Source organism: Cetorhinus maximus, chromosome 10 (genome assembly GCF_964194155.1).
Source record: "Cetorhinus maximus chromosome 10, sCetMax3.hap1.1, whole genome shotgun sequence".
NCBI lineage: Eukaryota > Metazoa > Chordata > Chondrichthyes > Lamniformes > Cetorhinidae > Cetorhinus > Cetorhinus maximus.
The window spans coordinates 50,409,877-50,426,681 of NC_135888.1; the positions used below are offsets into that span (position 1 = coordinate 50,409,877).

At 44.3% G+C, this 16,805-nt stretch overlaps 1 protein-coding gene and 1 long non-coding RNA gene across 5 annotated transcripts in view; one reads left to right on the forward strand and one right to left on the reverse strand.

The window, feature by feature from the left end:
• Positions 1-620: 620 nt before the first annotated feature.
• Positions 621-16,805, reverse strand: part of fbxw5 (F-box and WD repeat domain containing 5) — a 216,255-nt gene continuing 200,070 nt past the window's right edge. For 3 of the 4 annotated variants that reach the window (XM_078550469.1, XM_078550468.1, XM_078550470.1), the window contains exons 6-9: positions 12,745-13,207; positions 8,065-8,212; positions 7,566-7,778; positions 3,500-4,249 (exon numbers count right to left, since the gene is read on the reverse strand). In XM_078550469.1, coding sequence (XP_078406595.1) covers positions 4,009-4,249; positions 7,566-7,778; positions 8,065-8,212; positions 12,745-13,207 — 1,065 coding nt within the window. In that variant the 3' untranslated portion in view covers positions 3,500-4,008. Of the gene's footprint in view, positions 3,471-3,499; positions 4,250-7,565; positions 7,779-8,064; positions 8,213-12,744; positions 13,208-16,805 lie in introns of those variants that run through there. The other variant, XM_078550471.1, reaches the window with a different exon arrangement.
• Positions 9,962-11,579, forward strand: LOC144685688 (uncharacterized). The gene is made up of 2 exons (XR_013577761.1): positions 9,962-10,914; positions 10,953-11,579. It is a non-coding gene; the product is annotated as an uncharacterized LOC144685688 (long non-coding RNA).

Here is a 16,805-nt window from a genome sequence, read left to right on the forward strand (position 1 = left end):
AGAAAAACAGGCCATTCGGCCCTTCTAGTCTGTGCCGAAATATTATTCCGCTAGTCCCATTGACCTGCACCCAGTCCATAACCCTCCAGACCTCTCCCATCCATGTATCTATCCAATTTATTCTTAAAACTTAAGAGTGAGCTCGCATTTACCACGTCAGATGGCAGCTCGTTCCACACTTCCACCACTCTCTTGAGTGAAGAAGTTCCCCCTAATGTTCCCCCTAAACCTTTCACCTTAAAGCCATGTCCTCTTGTGTTTATCTCTCCTAATCTAAGTGGAAAGAGCCTACTCGCATTTACTGTCTATACCCCTCACAATTTTGTAAACTTATATCAAATCTCCCCTCATTCTTCTACCCTCCAAGGAATAAAGTCCTAACCTGTTTAATCTTTCCCTGTAACTCAACTCCTTAAGACCCGGCAACATCCTAGTAAATCTCTGCACTCTCTCAATCTTACTGATATCCTTACTGTAGTTAGGCGACCAGAACTGCACACAATACTCTAAAGTTGGCCTCACCAATGTCTTATATAACCTCACCATAACATCCCAACTCCTATACTCAATACTTTGATTTATGAAGGCCAGTATGCCAAAAGCTTTCTTTACAACCCTGTCTACCTGTGACGCCACTTTCAGGGAATTATGTATCTGAACTCCCAGATCCCTTTGTTCCTCCGCACTCCTCAGTGCCCTACCATTTACTGTGTATGTCCTACCTTGGTTTGTCCTTCCAAAATGCAACACCTCACACTTATCTGCATTAAATTCCATCTGCCATTTTCTGGCCCATTTTTCCAGTTGGTCCAGATCCCTCTGCAAGCTTTGAAAGCCTTCCTCGCTGTCCACACGCCTCCAATCTTAGTGTCATCAGCAAACTTGCTGATCCAATTTACCACATTATCATCCAGATCATTGATATAGACAACAAACAACAATGGTCCCAGCACAGATCCCTGAGGCACACCACTAGTCACAGGCCTCCAGTCTGAGAAGCAATCATCCACTACCACTCTCTGTCTTCTCCCACACAGCCAATTTCGAATCCAGTTTACAACCTCTCCATGGATACCAAGTGTCTGAACCTTCTGAACTAACCTCCCAGGTGGGACCTTGTCAAAGGCCTTACTAAAGTCTATGTAGACAACATCCACAGCCTTTCCTTCATCTACTTTCTTGGTAACCTCCTCGAAGGCGTAGCTCTCAGCCTCGTGGAGACACCACAGTGACTCCAGCCGCCGCCTGAGCTCCGAAAGCCAGCGTTCAAGTTTCTGCAGCCGGTGACACTTATTGCACATGTGGTCGTTTAGGACACTGGTAGCGACCACAACTTCCCACATATTACAAGGCACACATTCTATATGACTGAGCTGTCCTGCCATGGCTTCAATTTACCATCCTTGCAATAACTTTTTTTACTTTGGTTTGTTTACGCAACTTTACCTGGCCTCGACATAACGTCGTTTCCCTATTGCTTGTCTCCCTGTTTACCCTATCAAACTCATCACAAACTTAAAGACTTCTATGAGGTCATCCTCTCAGCCTTCCCTTGTAGAGAAAAGAACCTCAGTCTGTTCAGACTTTCCTGTTAGTTGCACTTTCTCTGGTGCTTCTATATCCTTTTTGTTACAGGGAGTTGGTCCTAACCTGTTAGGGGAGGGAGCTATGCCCTAATGTACAATGTTAGTGATACCAAGGGTTTGGTGGCATAAACAACTGGAGCAGGCAGAAGGGTAATGCAGGACACAGATACAGCATTCTTTTTAAATATACAAAGATTTATTTTTCTCTTAATACAGAACACTGCTACATGCAATGCAGGGCTGGGACCAAGAACCCGGGTCAATGATTTATTTGCTGATGCAGTTTTAAATGTGGACTAGAACTGAACAGTTGCTGAGAATTCTAAAGGGTTCCTTGCATAGACAAGTTTACAGGAAGCTAAACTAGAATCTCCTACTTTCAATGTAACATCACTAAAAGCAGAAGAGAAGCCTAATTGCTGACTGCTTCTGTGTAAGATAAGCTGCACAGTCTGTGCTCTGAAATATTGATGCATTTTGTCACTGTAACAGAAAGTGCAGTTTTAGCTTAAATGGCAGATTGATTAAAATACATCAGTAGGGTTGACTTGTGCTCATATTTCTACATTCCATTTTGCTGTTTCACTTGAACATAGGACTTCGGAGCAGGAGTAGACCATTTGGCTCTTCAAGCCAGCTCCACCTTTTGATAAGATCATGGCTCTTCCCTTTATTTAACACAAACCAGTGGATGAAGTTGAATCTGATCTACTGATTGGAAATCACTTAGGGTTCCTGTTCCCTTTCACCAATCTGGGAATTCTGGCTAACATATAAAAAATAGTTAGTGGGTTTATTGCAGAGTTACAGAAGGATATTTATAGGGCACTGACATTAGTTTAGGTTATGGCTGTTGCTGGCATTTATTGTTCATCCCTTTCTGCCTTGAGAAGGTGACTGCTTATAGGTCAGGAGTTAATATAAACCAGCAGTTTTCAATTTTTTTTAGTTCTTGTCTAGAATTGACTGTGGTGAGGTTTTAAAATTTTATTCTTAGGATCTGGGTGTCTGGCATTGGTCATCTCTAGTTGCCTGAGAAGGTCGCGGTGGTCAGCCTTGAACTGTTGATTGCAGATTTAATAAATCTGAGTGGCTTTCCAAGGCAGGGAAGAGTGAACCATGAAGCTGTGGCACTGAAATCACATACAGGCCAGACTGGCTAAGGATAAGAGGTTTACTTCCCAGTTGGGCTTTAACAATAATCTGACAGCTTTGTTGTCACTTCTATGAACATAAGAAATAAGAGCAGGAGTAGACCATACAGCTGCTTGAGCCTGCTCCTCCATTCAATATGTTCATTGCTGATCTTTGGCCTCCGCTCATCTACTCACTCTATCCCTTGATTCCCTCAGAGTCCAAAAATCGATCAATCTTGGCCTTGAATATACTCAACAAATGAGCATCCACAGCTCTCGGGTAGAATCTATTGAAAGCAGGTTTTTATTTCCAGATTTTTAAACAATGTAAATTCTGAAACTGCCATGGTGGGATTTTAATTCATGAGCTCTGATCTATTAGAATCTGTAATGATTTTAGCATTCTGATATGATTTGATCTTTAACTTGCTAGATTGCTAGGTATAGTACCATTATGATGTTGTAAGGTGCTGTGCAAAGATGCTTTTGACATGAGGGCACTACCAAACCCTCTGAAGTGAACTGTTACCATGCATGTTACTCAATATCCTGCAGGTTGGAAACTGGGCACTAGCTCTGCTGTGGGCGGGTGTGCCTCACAGCCAAATAAACATACCAGGATTCACTGAGACCAGTGCACAGCTTGGACAATACAGTAGCAGCTTAAAAACATGCAATACACTGGGGTCCATCAGAGAATAGATGTGATTCAAGCATTCAGTCCAGACCACTGTGTCTCTTCCAGAATCTGTTCATTGGATAGAGAAGGCAAAGATATCAAAATGAAGATTTTATTATATATTTTACATCAGAATTGCAACATTCAACAAGACAAAGTTAATTTTAAAGGGAGAGTAGCAGAAAAAGAAACCTCAACCTAAGGAGTCAGGTTTCTGTTATCATTGATCCGGCACTACGTTAAACTATCCAGCACTCAGCTAACAGGGCTCAGGCAACTGTGGGAAGGGCAGCAAGTGTCAGAAGGTGGATGCTCACAGCTTGGACTGAACTGTTGCAGGGCCTCTTAATTGAGAAACAATATGCGAGGATGTGCAAACTAATCAATGCCCAATCACACATCTAACATTCCATCCAACAAATAACACACCTGAGAAGCTGTGTGAGGAACAGGGAAGATAGTCACAGCTGAGAAAACTTGGAATATATTTTGATATTCTCCCCTCCAATTACCCTCTTCCCTGAAGGTGTGAATTCCAATTGAGATACACAATGCAATTACCTAACCCATTCTGAGCTCTCACACACTCACTCACTGTCCATCAAAGTCACTTCTTATTGTTGAGCCAGAAGAAGGAGAATTTCTTGCGATTGGGTTTGGTGCTGATGATGCGCAGGACGCGGGGAGAGCGCCAGACCTTCAAGGTGCAGTCATCACTGGCTGTGATCAACATCTCCTGGTCCACAGGGCTGAAGGCCACGGAATTCACCACATCCTCATGCTGAAGCTTTGCTAGGCAGATGTTGTAGTGCCTGTCCCAGATGTAGCCATGCCGGTCTTCAGCACCACTGCCGGAATAAGAAAGACACACGTGTAGAATGTAAAGATCCAGCACCCAGACTTCAACTCACCAACCATTCCCAAACACGGCCCAGCTATCTTCAGCCAGAAGTGCCAAGTGGATGATCCATCTCTGCCTCTTGAGGTCCCCAGCATCACAGATGCCAGTCTTCAGCCAATTCAATTCATTCCATGTGATATCAGGAAACAGCTGAAGGTACTTGATATGCAAAGGCTATGGGCCCTGAAAACATTCCGGCAATAGCACTGAAGACATGTACTTTAGAAGTATCTGCACCCCTAGCCAAGCAGTTTCAGCACAGCTACAACACTGGCATCTACCTGGCAATGTGGAAAATTGCCCAGGTATGTCCTGTACACAAAAAGACAGGACAAATCCTTCCCAGTCAATTACCTGGACGGTGTCAAGGTCCTTGAGTGTTGTGGGAGCTGCGCTCATCCAGGCAAATGGAGAGTATTCCATCACACTCCTGATTTGTGCCTTGTAGATGGTGGACAGGCTTTGGAGAGTCAGGAAGTGAACTATCTCTGCAGAATTCCTAGCCTCTGACCTGCTCTTGTAGCCACAGTATTTATATGGCTAGTCCAGTTCAGTTTCTGGTCAATGGTAACCCCAGGATATTGATAGTAGGGGATTCAGCGATAGTAATGTCACAGAATGTCAAGGGGCGATGATTAGATACTCTCTTGTTGGAGATGGTCATTGCCTGGTACTTTTATGGCGCGAATGTTACCATTTATCAGCCCAAGCCTGGATATTGTCCAGGTCTTGCTGCATTTGGCCATGGACTGCTTCAGTATCTGAGGAGTCGCGAATGGTGCTGAACATTGTGCAATCATCGGAGAACATCTCCACTTCTGACCTTATGATGGAAGGAAGGTCATTGATGAAGCAGCTGAAGATGGTTGGGTCTAGGACACTACCCTAAGGAACTCCTGAAGTGATGTCCTGGAGCTGAGATGACTGACCTCCAACAACCACAACCATTTCCTTTCATAGAAAGTTTATGGCACAGAAAGAGGCTACTTGGCCCATCACGTTGGCTGAAAAATGAGCCACCCAGCCTAATCCACCAGAGCCTACAACCCTCTGGGTAAAAAATCTTTTCCTCATCTCCCATCTAATCCTTCTAGCAATCTATGCCCCCCTAGTCACTGACCTCTTTGCTAAAGTAAAAAAGCCCTTCTCATCCACTCTATCCAGGCCCCTCACAATTTTGTACATCTCAATCAAAACTCCCATCAGCCTCCTCTGTTCCAAGGAGAACAACCCCAGCCTATCCAATCTTTCCTCATAGCTGCAATTTTCCAGTCCTGGAAACATCCTTCTAAATCTCCTCTGTACCCTCCCGGATGCAATTACATCCTTTCTCTAATGAGGTGACCAGAACTGCACACAGTACTCAAGTTGCGGTCTAACTAGTGTTTTTTGTAGTTCCAGCATAACCTCCCTGTTCTTATATTCTATAACTCGGCTAATAAATGAAAGAATTCCATATGCCTCATTAACCACCTTATCGACCTGTCCTGCTACCTTCAGGGATCTGTGGCTATTCACTCCAAGGTCCTTCACACTTGAATTCCATTTCCCACTTCTCTGCCCTCCTGACAGTGCATTGATATCTTCCTGCAGCCTACAGCTATCCTCGCTATCTACCGCGTGGCCAATTTTTGTGTCAGCTGCAAACTTCTTGATCATTCCCCCTACATTTACATCCAAATCATTAATATATACCACAAAGAGCAGGGGACCCAGACCTGAGCCAGGTGGACCCTGCTGGAAATAGCCTTCCAGTCGCAAAAACACCCATCAACAATTATCCTTTGTTTCCTGCCATTGAGCCAAATTTGTACCCAGCTTGCTACGTTCCCCTGGATCCCACGGGCTTTTATTTTTTTAACCAGTCTGTCATGTGGAACCTTGTCAAAATCCTTGCTAAAATCCATGTAGACCACATCTACTGCACTACCCTCATCAATCCTTGTTACTTCCTCAAAAAATTCAATCAAATTAGTCAGACATGACTTTCCCTTAACAACTTCATGCTGACTGTCCTTGATTAATCCATGCCTTTCTAACTGACAGTTTATCCTGTCCCTCAGAATTGATTCTAATAATTTACCCACTACTGAGGTCAGACTGAATGGCCTGTAATTATTCAGTCTATCCCTCGCTCCCTTTTCAAACAAAGGTACAACGTTAGCAGACCTCCAATCCTCTGGCACCACACCTGTATCCAGTGAGGATTGGAAAATGATGGTTAGACCCTCCATAGTTTCCTCCCTGAAATCCTTTAACAGCCAGGGGTCCACATCATCTGGCCCTTTGTGCTGGATATCACTCCAAACAGAGTTTCCCCCGATTCCCATTTACTTTAAATTTGCTAGGGTTCCTTGATGCCACACTTGGCCATTGATGTCACTCTCACCTCACCTCCAGAATTCAGCTCATTTGTTCATGTTTTCACCAAGGCTGTTATGAGCTCAGAAGCTGAGTAGTCCTGGTGGAACCCAAACCGAACTTTGGTGAGCAGGTTAAATGCTGTGTAAGTGCTCTTTGATAGCACTGTCAATAAGATCTCGAGAGCAGACTGACAGGGCGGCAATTGGCTGGGTTGGATTTGTCCTTTATATGGACAGGACCTGCCTGGACAATTTTCCAGATTGCTGAGTAGACGCCAGTGTTGTAGCTGGAACAGCTTGACTAGTGGCGCAGCTAATTCTGGAGCATGTCTTCATTATCTCAGTCAGAATGGTGTCATGGTCCATAGCTTTTGCTGTATCCAGTGTGCTCTGCTGTTTCTTGATATCATAGGGGGTGAATTGAATTGGCTGAAGACTGACAACTGTGATGCTGGGAACCTCAGGAAGAAGGCTGAAATGGATCATCCAGAATGTTGATCCCCTCCTTTAAGAAAATTTCAATTCCTTCCCCTATCTCCCTGAGGCAAAATTTGGCAAGTGCTGTAGGTCCCTGCTGCCCATGTTTTGATGCAACTCCTTATATGGGACAAGTTAGCCCTCAATAATTCCTCCATGAGCATGCCAGTGATTCTCTCAGCCTGTACAGGTTAGCGTTTCGGACTACAAGTGGTGTTGCTAGCAAGTCAGTGACCAGTGACTGCCTCTGGAGTTATGAGAGAGGGGGTTGGATCCTTCCTGGCAACTCTCATTACCATGACTGCACCCCTTCTCCAGCCCTCCTGAAGGATGTCCAGCTGGTGTGATACAGGAAGGCAGGCAGCACCTGTGGAACCTTCAGATGAGAGGATCAAAAGGGGAGGTAAAAAAACAGCAGTTTACCTGGCAACATAATCCCTGCTGACATCCAGGAAGATGAAGAAGCACTCATCATTGGGAGTGTAGGCTGTGTGCGCCCTCAGAGTCTGAGTTACTTCCTGCATTGTTTTCAAGTCAAACACGTGGATATCAATCTCCTCGGCGATGGGTGGAGGGTTCATGGGATCACTGATGATACAGCCCTTGGGCCAGGCCCGACTGTTTACATATAAATACCTGACGGCAGAAGAGTGGAGTATCAGAACTATGATACAATTAGCAGATACAGGACCAGCAGCCGAAGCTGGGACCCTGTGCTTGGTGTCTCTGAGCTAGTGATGGACTTTACAGGCCATATCTTTAATGTTGTGATTCTCTTTAAAACCAATACAAGAATTAGGAATCTAATAATCCAGTTTAAAATTCTACTGTTATCCTTTTAAAAAGCACAAATTGTAGGGAATTTAAACAGATTCACAGCCTTTCAAATGGTTTGGCAGAATAGGCAGGGAGTAGGACTGACCTGTGGTCTGGAGACAAACCCATGCCTATGATGTGACCGTGGACATCAATTGTGTAGTCCAGAGCATCAAAGAACTCATTGGAGCTTCGTTCCTCACCCAGCACAGGTCCTGATGTTGTCATGTGATGAGGCAGAATTTGTTTAATACCTGCAATTATGCAGAAGTTTATACAAGCCCAGTGAGAAAAATACATCTCCCCTAAAGTGTTCCCCCTTAAACAGGCCACCACAATCCTGTTTTATCCACCACCATCTCCCTCCTCCATCACATGTACAGGGCCCACAGGTACTTTGCCATTAATTCTATAAACCCAAAACTGTTCCTGTCCTTTGCCCAACATCCAAGCTACACAGACTTCAAAAATCAAAAAAAACAAAAAGATCCCTTTTATTTTTAAAAAGAAACAATGTAAATGTGAAATACAAACAGAACATGCCAGGCGAGCAGAACAGGTAAATGAGTGCCTGAAAAAGGGAACAATTTGAGTGGGACCCTGCCAATGATGTGTTAAACCCTGATTTTAATACACGGTAAAAATTAATAAAGAATATTTAAATGATGGGAATGGGTAACTATAATTAAGGGAAGGGACTTGAGATATTGCGACTGTTTCCATTGGAGTGGAGAAAGTGAGAAAGCTAAAAGGTGATTTCTTTTCTTTTTGAACGAGTGCACTGGGAAAGACTATTCGTTCTATGTGGGGTTCAGTGTTGTGCTTGGGGAATTGTATACCGACCAGTCACAAAGAGGGGAGGAAATCGGTTTATCTGTGACTTCCCTCCAATCTACAATTCTCCAAAATCTCTGCGCTCCTCTTGAGCATCCTGGATTTTAATCACTCCACCACTGGTGGTGTGCCTTTGGATACCTGGGCACTAAGTTCTGGATGCTGACAACACTCAGCTCTCCCTCACCATCACTGTCTCTAAATTGTCAGGCTGCTTGACCAACATCCAGTCCTTGATGAAGAGGAATTTCCTCTTATTAAATATCGGGAAGACTGATGCCATTGTCTTTGGATCCCTTCTTTAAACTCTGTTCCCTTGCTATGACCTCAATTCCTCTCCCTGATAACTGTTTGAGGTTGAAACATACAGTTCGCGACCTTTACGTGATATAAGCTTCCAACCACATGTCCACACTAAGACTGCCTCTCCCCAACTCTGTAACATTGCCCAACTCTACCCCAGCCTCAGTTCATCCACTGCTGAACCCTCATTCATGCCTTTATTACCACCAGACTCGACTATTTTAACACCTGGCCGGCCTCCTAGTGATACCTCCCCAAGCTTGAGGTGATCCAAAACTCCACTGCCCTTGTCCTAACTCATATTACCCCTGTGCTCGCTTAACTGGAAGCCAATATAGGTCAGAAACACCTTGATTTTAAAATTCTCATCCTTGATTTCAAACCCCTCCAGTCTTACCCCATCTCTGTAATCTCCAGGGTCACAATGCTGCAAGACAGCTGCGTTCTTCGAATTCCGGCCTCTTGAGCATCCCCAATTTAGAGAGGAGCAATGAACACTGTTTCTTGGACTGCAGAAAGGTTCCCCTGGGGTCAGTGTTAAGACCCCTGATCTTCCTGATATATATTAATGTCCAGACTTTTATATGGCGGCCGCCTCAAAGACAATGCTGCCAAGTATGTTAACAATCATCATGCAGAGGCGACTCCGCTGGCTTGGGCACATTTGCAGGATGGAAGAGGGTTGCTAAGAATTTTCTTCTGATGTGGTAGCTAGAACCAGACTACCGGTAGGACGCCAAAGCATCAAAGATGCTTGCAAGGGTGACATGAAGGCCCTAACTATCGATTTTCACAGCTGGGAGACACTAGCCAATGAGAATGGAAAAAGGCAGCATTGTCTGGAGCCTGGCATGCGTCACCAAGAATGTTGCCAGGGCTTGAAAATTGCAGCTATGAGGAGAGATCGGACAGGCTAGGGTTGTTTTCCTTAGAACAGAGGAGACTGAGGGAGTGACCTAATTGAGGTGTACAAAATTATGAGGGGCCTAGATAGAGTGGACAGGAAAGATTTGTTTCTCCTAGCAGAGGGGTCAGTTACCGGGGGGATAGATTTAAGGTGACTGGTAGAAGAATCAGAGGGGACATTAGGGAAAACATTTTCACCCAGAGGGTGGTAGGTGTCTGGAATTCCCTGGTCGGATTGGTGGTTGAGGCTGAAACCCTCAACTCATTTAAAAGGCACCTGGATCTGCACCTGAAGTGCTGTAACCTGCAAGGCTACGGATCAGGGGCTGGAAGATGGGGTTAGAGTGGGGTTAGCTAGTTGATTTTTTTTCAGCCGGCGCAAACACGATGGGCTGAATGGCCTCTTTCTGTGCCATAACTTTTCAATGGCTCTATGGTTCTATGACATGAAACTTGGAAGTATTGTGAACCGTAAGGAGAAGAGTGATAGATTACAAAAGGATATAGACAGTTTGGTGGACAAGTAGCAGCTGAAATATAATGCAGAGAAGTGTGAAGTGATTTATTTTGATGGAGAGGAAGGGAAGAGGCAAAAGAAAATACAGGGTACAATTCTAACAGGTTCTGGAGCAGAGCGACCCGGATGTTGTTGCGAGATCCAGACTTACCTCATCAGCAAGTGGGGGCTGGGAATTCTAAGTGCTGACAGGTCTCAGGAGTTTCGGGCATGCATGGACCAGGAGCAGGCGGCACATGCGCAATCTGGTGTTTTTGTAATTCTTCAAGCCAAGGACGGGCCCAGTGCACCTCACAAAATGAAAATGGTGTGAAAATCTGGATCATGTGACTGGGAGTGGAGTGCCATAATCGAGAAGAGTACCAGACAGAAGACAGGGCGAGGGGACAGAGAGAGGTCCTAAAAGAGGAGTCCCAGACAGGGGACAGAGAGAGGTCCCAGTTAAGGAGAGGAGCAATGAAAGATGTTCCAAGCATAAGAAGGGATGTGGTTGGCAGACTTTAAGCTATGAAGGCTTGGGAGAAGCCATGAAGATCTAAGAAGGCAGCAGAAAGTTGGTGACTCTGTGCTGGCACCCTTGGGTCGAAGGTACCCCTTTAGAGCACCGGTACTCTGTTCAGTGCGGCCAAAGAGCTGATATTGTGTTTGTGAGTTGGTGCTGGAGTGCAGGCTCGAGAATTCAGGGGAACAGAGCCTCAGGAGGCAAGATTAAAACCCTTCGAGGGCGCCCATCATTGAGGCCGTCTCAGTTGGACTAACTTTTGGAGAGAATTCCAAAGCTTAATCTTCAAGGGTGAAGACTGGAATCCCTTATAAGAGACACAGAGTTTCAACAAGATTGTGTAACTCATTGTTTAGCGACATCTGGGTGGATTACTGAGAAATCTATGGAATCTGTCTTGGTCACATTTGCCATTTATTATCCATTATAACGTGTTCAACCACAGTTTGCCTGCTAATTCACATGTACCTTGTATATTAACCCTGAATGTTAGAGTGTAAGATAGATATTGTAAATTGTTTTATCCTTCTGACCTTGTATAGTAAAGTTTATCTCTGTTTGTTCAAAAACCATGGAATCTTGTGACTTTATTCGCTTAGCAATTGTCTTAAATCTCACACTTTGTATACTTTAAATAAAAGTTACTGGTCCATATCCGGGTCGTACCAAACATTTGGGAACTGGTCCAGGATCATAATAGTGTATATGTGCATTAATTATTGAAAGTGGCAGGGCAGTTGATGGAATAGTTAATAAAGCATATGGGATTCTGGGCTTTATCAATAAGGTACGGAGTACAAAAGCAACAAAGTTATGATAAACCTGTATAAAACACTGGCTCAGCCTAAAATGGAGCACTGTGTCCAATTGTGGGCTCCATGCTTTAGGAAGGATGAAGGCGTTAGAGAGCGTGCAGAAAATATTCAGGAGAATGGTTCCATGGATGAGGAATGTAGAAAGATTGGAGGAGTTGGGACTGCTTCCTTTGGATGAGAGAAGGTTTAGAGCAGATTTGAAGATATTAAAGGTATTCAAAATCATGAGGGACTGGACAGAGTAGATAGAGAGAAACTGTTCCCATAGGTGGAAAGATCAAGAACCAGAGGGCACAGATTTAAGGTAATTGGCAAAAGCAGCAATGGTGACATGAGGAAAAGCTTTCACGCAGCGAGTGGTTAGGATCTGGGATGTGCTGCCTGAGAGTGTGGTGGAGGCAGGGTCAATCGAGTGGTTAGGATCTGGGATGTGCTGCTTGAGAGTGTGGTGGAGACAGGGTCAATCGAGTGGTTAGGATCTGGGATGTGCTGCCTGAGAGTGTGGTGGAGGTAGGGTCAATTGTGGCTTTCAAAAGAGAATTGGATTACTGACTGAAGAAGAAACATTTGCAGGACTGTGACACTAAGTGAATTGTTCTTGGAGAGAGCTGGCACAGACACAGTGGGCCGAATTGACTCCTGTGCTGTAACTATTTTGAGATTCTATACAACTCTCTGCTAATTTACCTCTCCGCCTTTAAAATGCTCCTTAAAATCTACCTCAGTTGCCCTAGCTAACCTCATGTGGCTTGGAGTCAAATTTTACTTGATAACTGCTCCTGCTTTGGGACGTTTTATTACATTAAAGGTGCTATATAAATGTTGTTACCAAAGTTCTTCTGATACCACAAACAATTATGTTAAGCCTATTCTTAACTGAGAGGTCTTGCTTTGGTACCTGCTGCCTACCTATCTGATGGGGAGTGTAGGTAAGGCTTCCTGTAGTGAAGATCAAGTATTTTTTGTCTTGAGTTGTTTGCTGTTCTGACAGGAGGGCCATATCTGCTGGCTTTGTCTTGGCTTGTAGAAAAAGTTCTGCGACTCTTGCCTCTATTTGCTTTTCATCCATGGTGGACAGACCCCAGGCAGAGAGCACATTCTCCTCTCTCCGCTCATCGGCCTGACTGCTGACCATCACCTCCCCTTGGTTCTCACTCCTGTGCTTCAATTTGCTGCAAACTTCATCTTCACTGTCACCCAGGTCAAATACTCGGGGGGTTGGGCTGGTCAGTTGTTCTTCGGAGCCCAGCAGCAGGTCAGGACTGTTGTGTCGGCTGCAGTCTGCCACTATGACTGTGCGAATGGTGCTTGCGTTCAAATTCTGCAACTGGAACAGTCTCTTCACAACATTTATATTTTCCGATTCGATATCCTAGAGTGAGGGCAAGGGAATTCAAGAATCATTAGACATTAAATAAATACCTCACAGACCATCCTGTCCCATTATTAACCACTATTACCCCAGCATTACATCAGGCCAAAGCAAAACACTGTGGATGCTAGAATTGAGAAATAAAACTGGAAAATGCTGAAAATTCAACAGACCAGGCAGCATTGATGGGCAAAGAAAGAGAGTTAACATTTAAGGTACATGACCTTTCATCAGGCCTGTAGGTAGTTGGAATTGAACAGTTTATAAGCAACTGCAGAGAACCAACTCAGCCAGGCAGAGTGTGGTGCTGGTTTGGGGATGGCTGGTGTTATAATCACAGCTGATGTTACCACTGGACACGTCAGATCCCAAGGTGGAAGCTGACTTGATCCTAACTTTTATTTTTTGTTTAGAAGCATGGAGGACGGCTACTGAACAGAGTCACAGGAGTCAGCTGATAAACTTTTAACAAAAGAATAAAACATTTATTAAACAAGATGAACTATATTACAATACTCCTTCATCCACAACTATACCTTTATAGATATATACAGATTCATAAGGATACCACAAGTTACAAAAGTTATTTTGTACTCTCATGTTCACAGTAAGCACACAGTCCACATAAACCAATAGGCGACCTATGGGTCAGGCACACCACACTCTGAAACCAAGTGACAGATGCCGCCCCAAACAGATGCTATGGATCTCTCATCAACTCCCCATAGACGTTTGTCACACTGTGAGCCAACCGGTCTCACTGAACTCTGTCTTTCACATGAGGGTTTCCAATCTCCACTCTCAAAGAACCCACTTTGGAATCTTCTCTCAAACAACACTTCCGCTCGGACACTTTCCAAAAAGGTCCACCTTCAGGGTTTCAAACCCTCCTTCTGATGTTCCACTCCCCTGGATCGCCACGTGCATTCAGGCTTTGCCTTCCACACACTCTCTCTTAAATACTCAGTCATGCCAACAGAACATCATTGCTTCACATGCTCTTTGGCTGTCTCCTCGAATCTTCTGACTTCTTGGTCTTCTTGGGACCCCTCCTTTCTGACCCATTCTTTAGCTTTTGGGAAATCTGCTCTCTGCAGTTCCCTCTCCTTTGTCCAGCTTCTCCAAGCTCCTGGTTTCAACAGAGCTAAAGAACTGCTGTTCTGTTTCTCCCTGTGTCTCTGGGGCCCCCGTTGCTAGGCAACAGCCCAGTTTTTCTACTTCAAGAGTCATAAAACTTCATTAAAACTACAGGTATACACAAAAACCCACAGATTTGCAGGCATCGGTTTAAAGTGAAACTAAAACTCAGGTTTCACCCTTTAAACCCACAAATAAAACATATAACTTACTTAAACTTAATATTCCTAACACCCACAAATACAAACACAATTTACTTGAACTATGTCTAGTTCCTAACACTGGGCCTCTGTTTAAGTGTGGAATCAAGAGTCCTCAGAATGGCAGGTCAATCCTGAATTCGGACACTGAAGGATTTAAAATCTAGACATTTCACACACCTGAAATGCTAGTGTTGATTCAACTTGACAACAGCCTCAACATATTGCTTAATTAGGCTGCACAAACAAGATACATTTATCTCAATAAACTTTGTTGATGGTACTTTCAATCAGATTCCTGCCTTTGCACCCAAACACTGTACTGTCCCTATCAGTACTGTACCCCAGTGTGAAAGAGTGACAAACCTGCCCCCACCAGTACTGTACTCCAGTGTGAAAGAGTGACAGACCTGTCCCCACCAGTACTGTACTCCAGTGTGAAAGAGTGACAGACCTGTCCCCACCAGTACTGTACTCCAGTGTGAAAGAGTGACAGACCTGTCCCCACCAGTACTGTACCCCAGTGTGAAAGAGTGACAGACTTGTCCCCACCAATGCTGTACCCCAGTGTGAAAGAGTGACAGACCTGTCCCCACCAGTGCTATACCCCAGTATTGTACAGTGACAGACCAGTCCCCACCAGATCTGTATCCCAGTGTGAAAGAGTGACAGACCTGCCCCCATCAGTGCTGCACCCCAGTGTGAAAGAGTGACAGACCTGCCCCCACCAGTGCTGTACCCCAGTGTGAAAGAGTGACAGACCTGCCCCCACCAGTACTGTACCCCAGTGTTATACAGTGACACTTGTCCCCACCAGATCTGTACCTCAGTACACAATGCAGGTTTGGAAAGACACAATCTGTACTTGTCCCTAGGTATTTCCCCCAGTTCAAATGGATAGTTTATTGTGTGAGTTTTGCCAACCTGGGTTACAGTGCATTGTGATCTCAGGTACTGCGGTACACTTCCCCCTCTAGTGGCACTGCTGTGGGTTCTTGGTTGCGTTACATCACAGGAAGAATCTACGCAGAACATAATCACTATGATGCTGGTCATGAAGGCTGCGAGGAAAACTAAATGAAGATAGCTATTGGCGGATTAGTCCCACTGAGCTAGCCTATGGAACATTTAATACAATACCAGTGCTGTCTAGTGACCCTGACTTCACAAGGGTAAGTGTGCTTTAGTACATGGCCCTGTAGAAGACACGGGACTGCTCTGGTCAGATCCCTACTCTGGTCAACCACCTGACAGCGCTGAGGGAGAGAAAACATAAGGGGATAAATACAGAGTGATCTTCTAGTGGACAGAGAATCACAAGACAAACAAAAACATTAGATGAAAAATTAAGAGGAGAAAGAGGGGAATGGAAACAAGATTTAAAGAAAGCATAAAGGGAGAGAAATAATGGTGAGAGACAGAAAATGAAAAGTAGAGCAGGAACATACAAGAGAAAGGTACAGAAGGGGAGGAGCCCTCATACACGTAAGCATGCAAAGACAGACATATAGACATGCACAGATATGCATGCACATATGTATGTACGTACACACACACACACACACAGATAGGCATGGAAATACACAAATACAGCACCCTCACACAGATTCACATACACAGACAAACACACACAAACAGACATACATACCAAGACACCTGTTCTTTAGGACAGAAACAGACATGTGCACATTCAACTCATTTTCAGTAATGCTGAAAGATAATCTCGCTCTGCACAAAATCTATCTATAAACCTTACTTCATTTAGTCATGTTTTTGCCACATTTTTGAGTCAGTTTGTTCATTATGAATTCCTATCTGCATTCGTAAACGTATGTAAACATGTTACACTATAATGACACCCGCCCACCACTGGGGTGTTATTGTCCCTCAATCCCATCTGGTGTAAAGAAACGCCACTTTTCTGTTACATACGAACATACATACGAACATCAGAATGAGGAGCAGGAATAGGCCACTCAATCCCTCAAGCTTGCTCCGCCATTCAATAAGATAATGGCTGATCTAATTTTAACTCAACTTCATATTTCTGCCTACCCCTGATAACCTTTCACCCCCTTGCTCTAAGAATATATTTACTTCTGCCTTAAAGATAATCAAAGACTCTGCCTCAACCGCCATTTGAGGAGGACAGTTCCAAAGTCTCTCAATCCTCTGAGTGGAAAATTTTACTCATCTCTGTCTTAAATGGGTGACCCTTTATTTTTAAACAATGACCCCTAGTTCTAGATTCTCCCACAAGA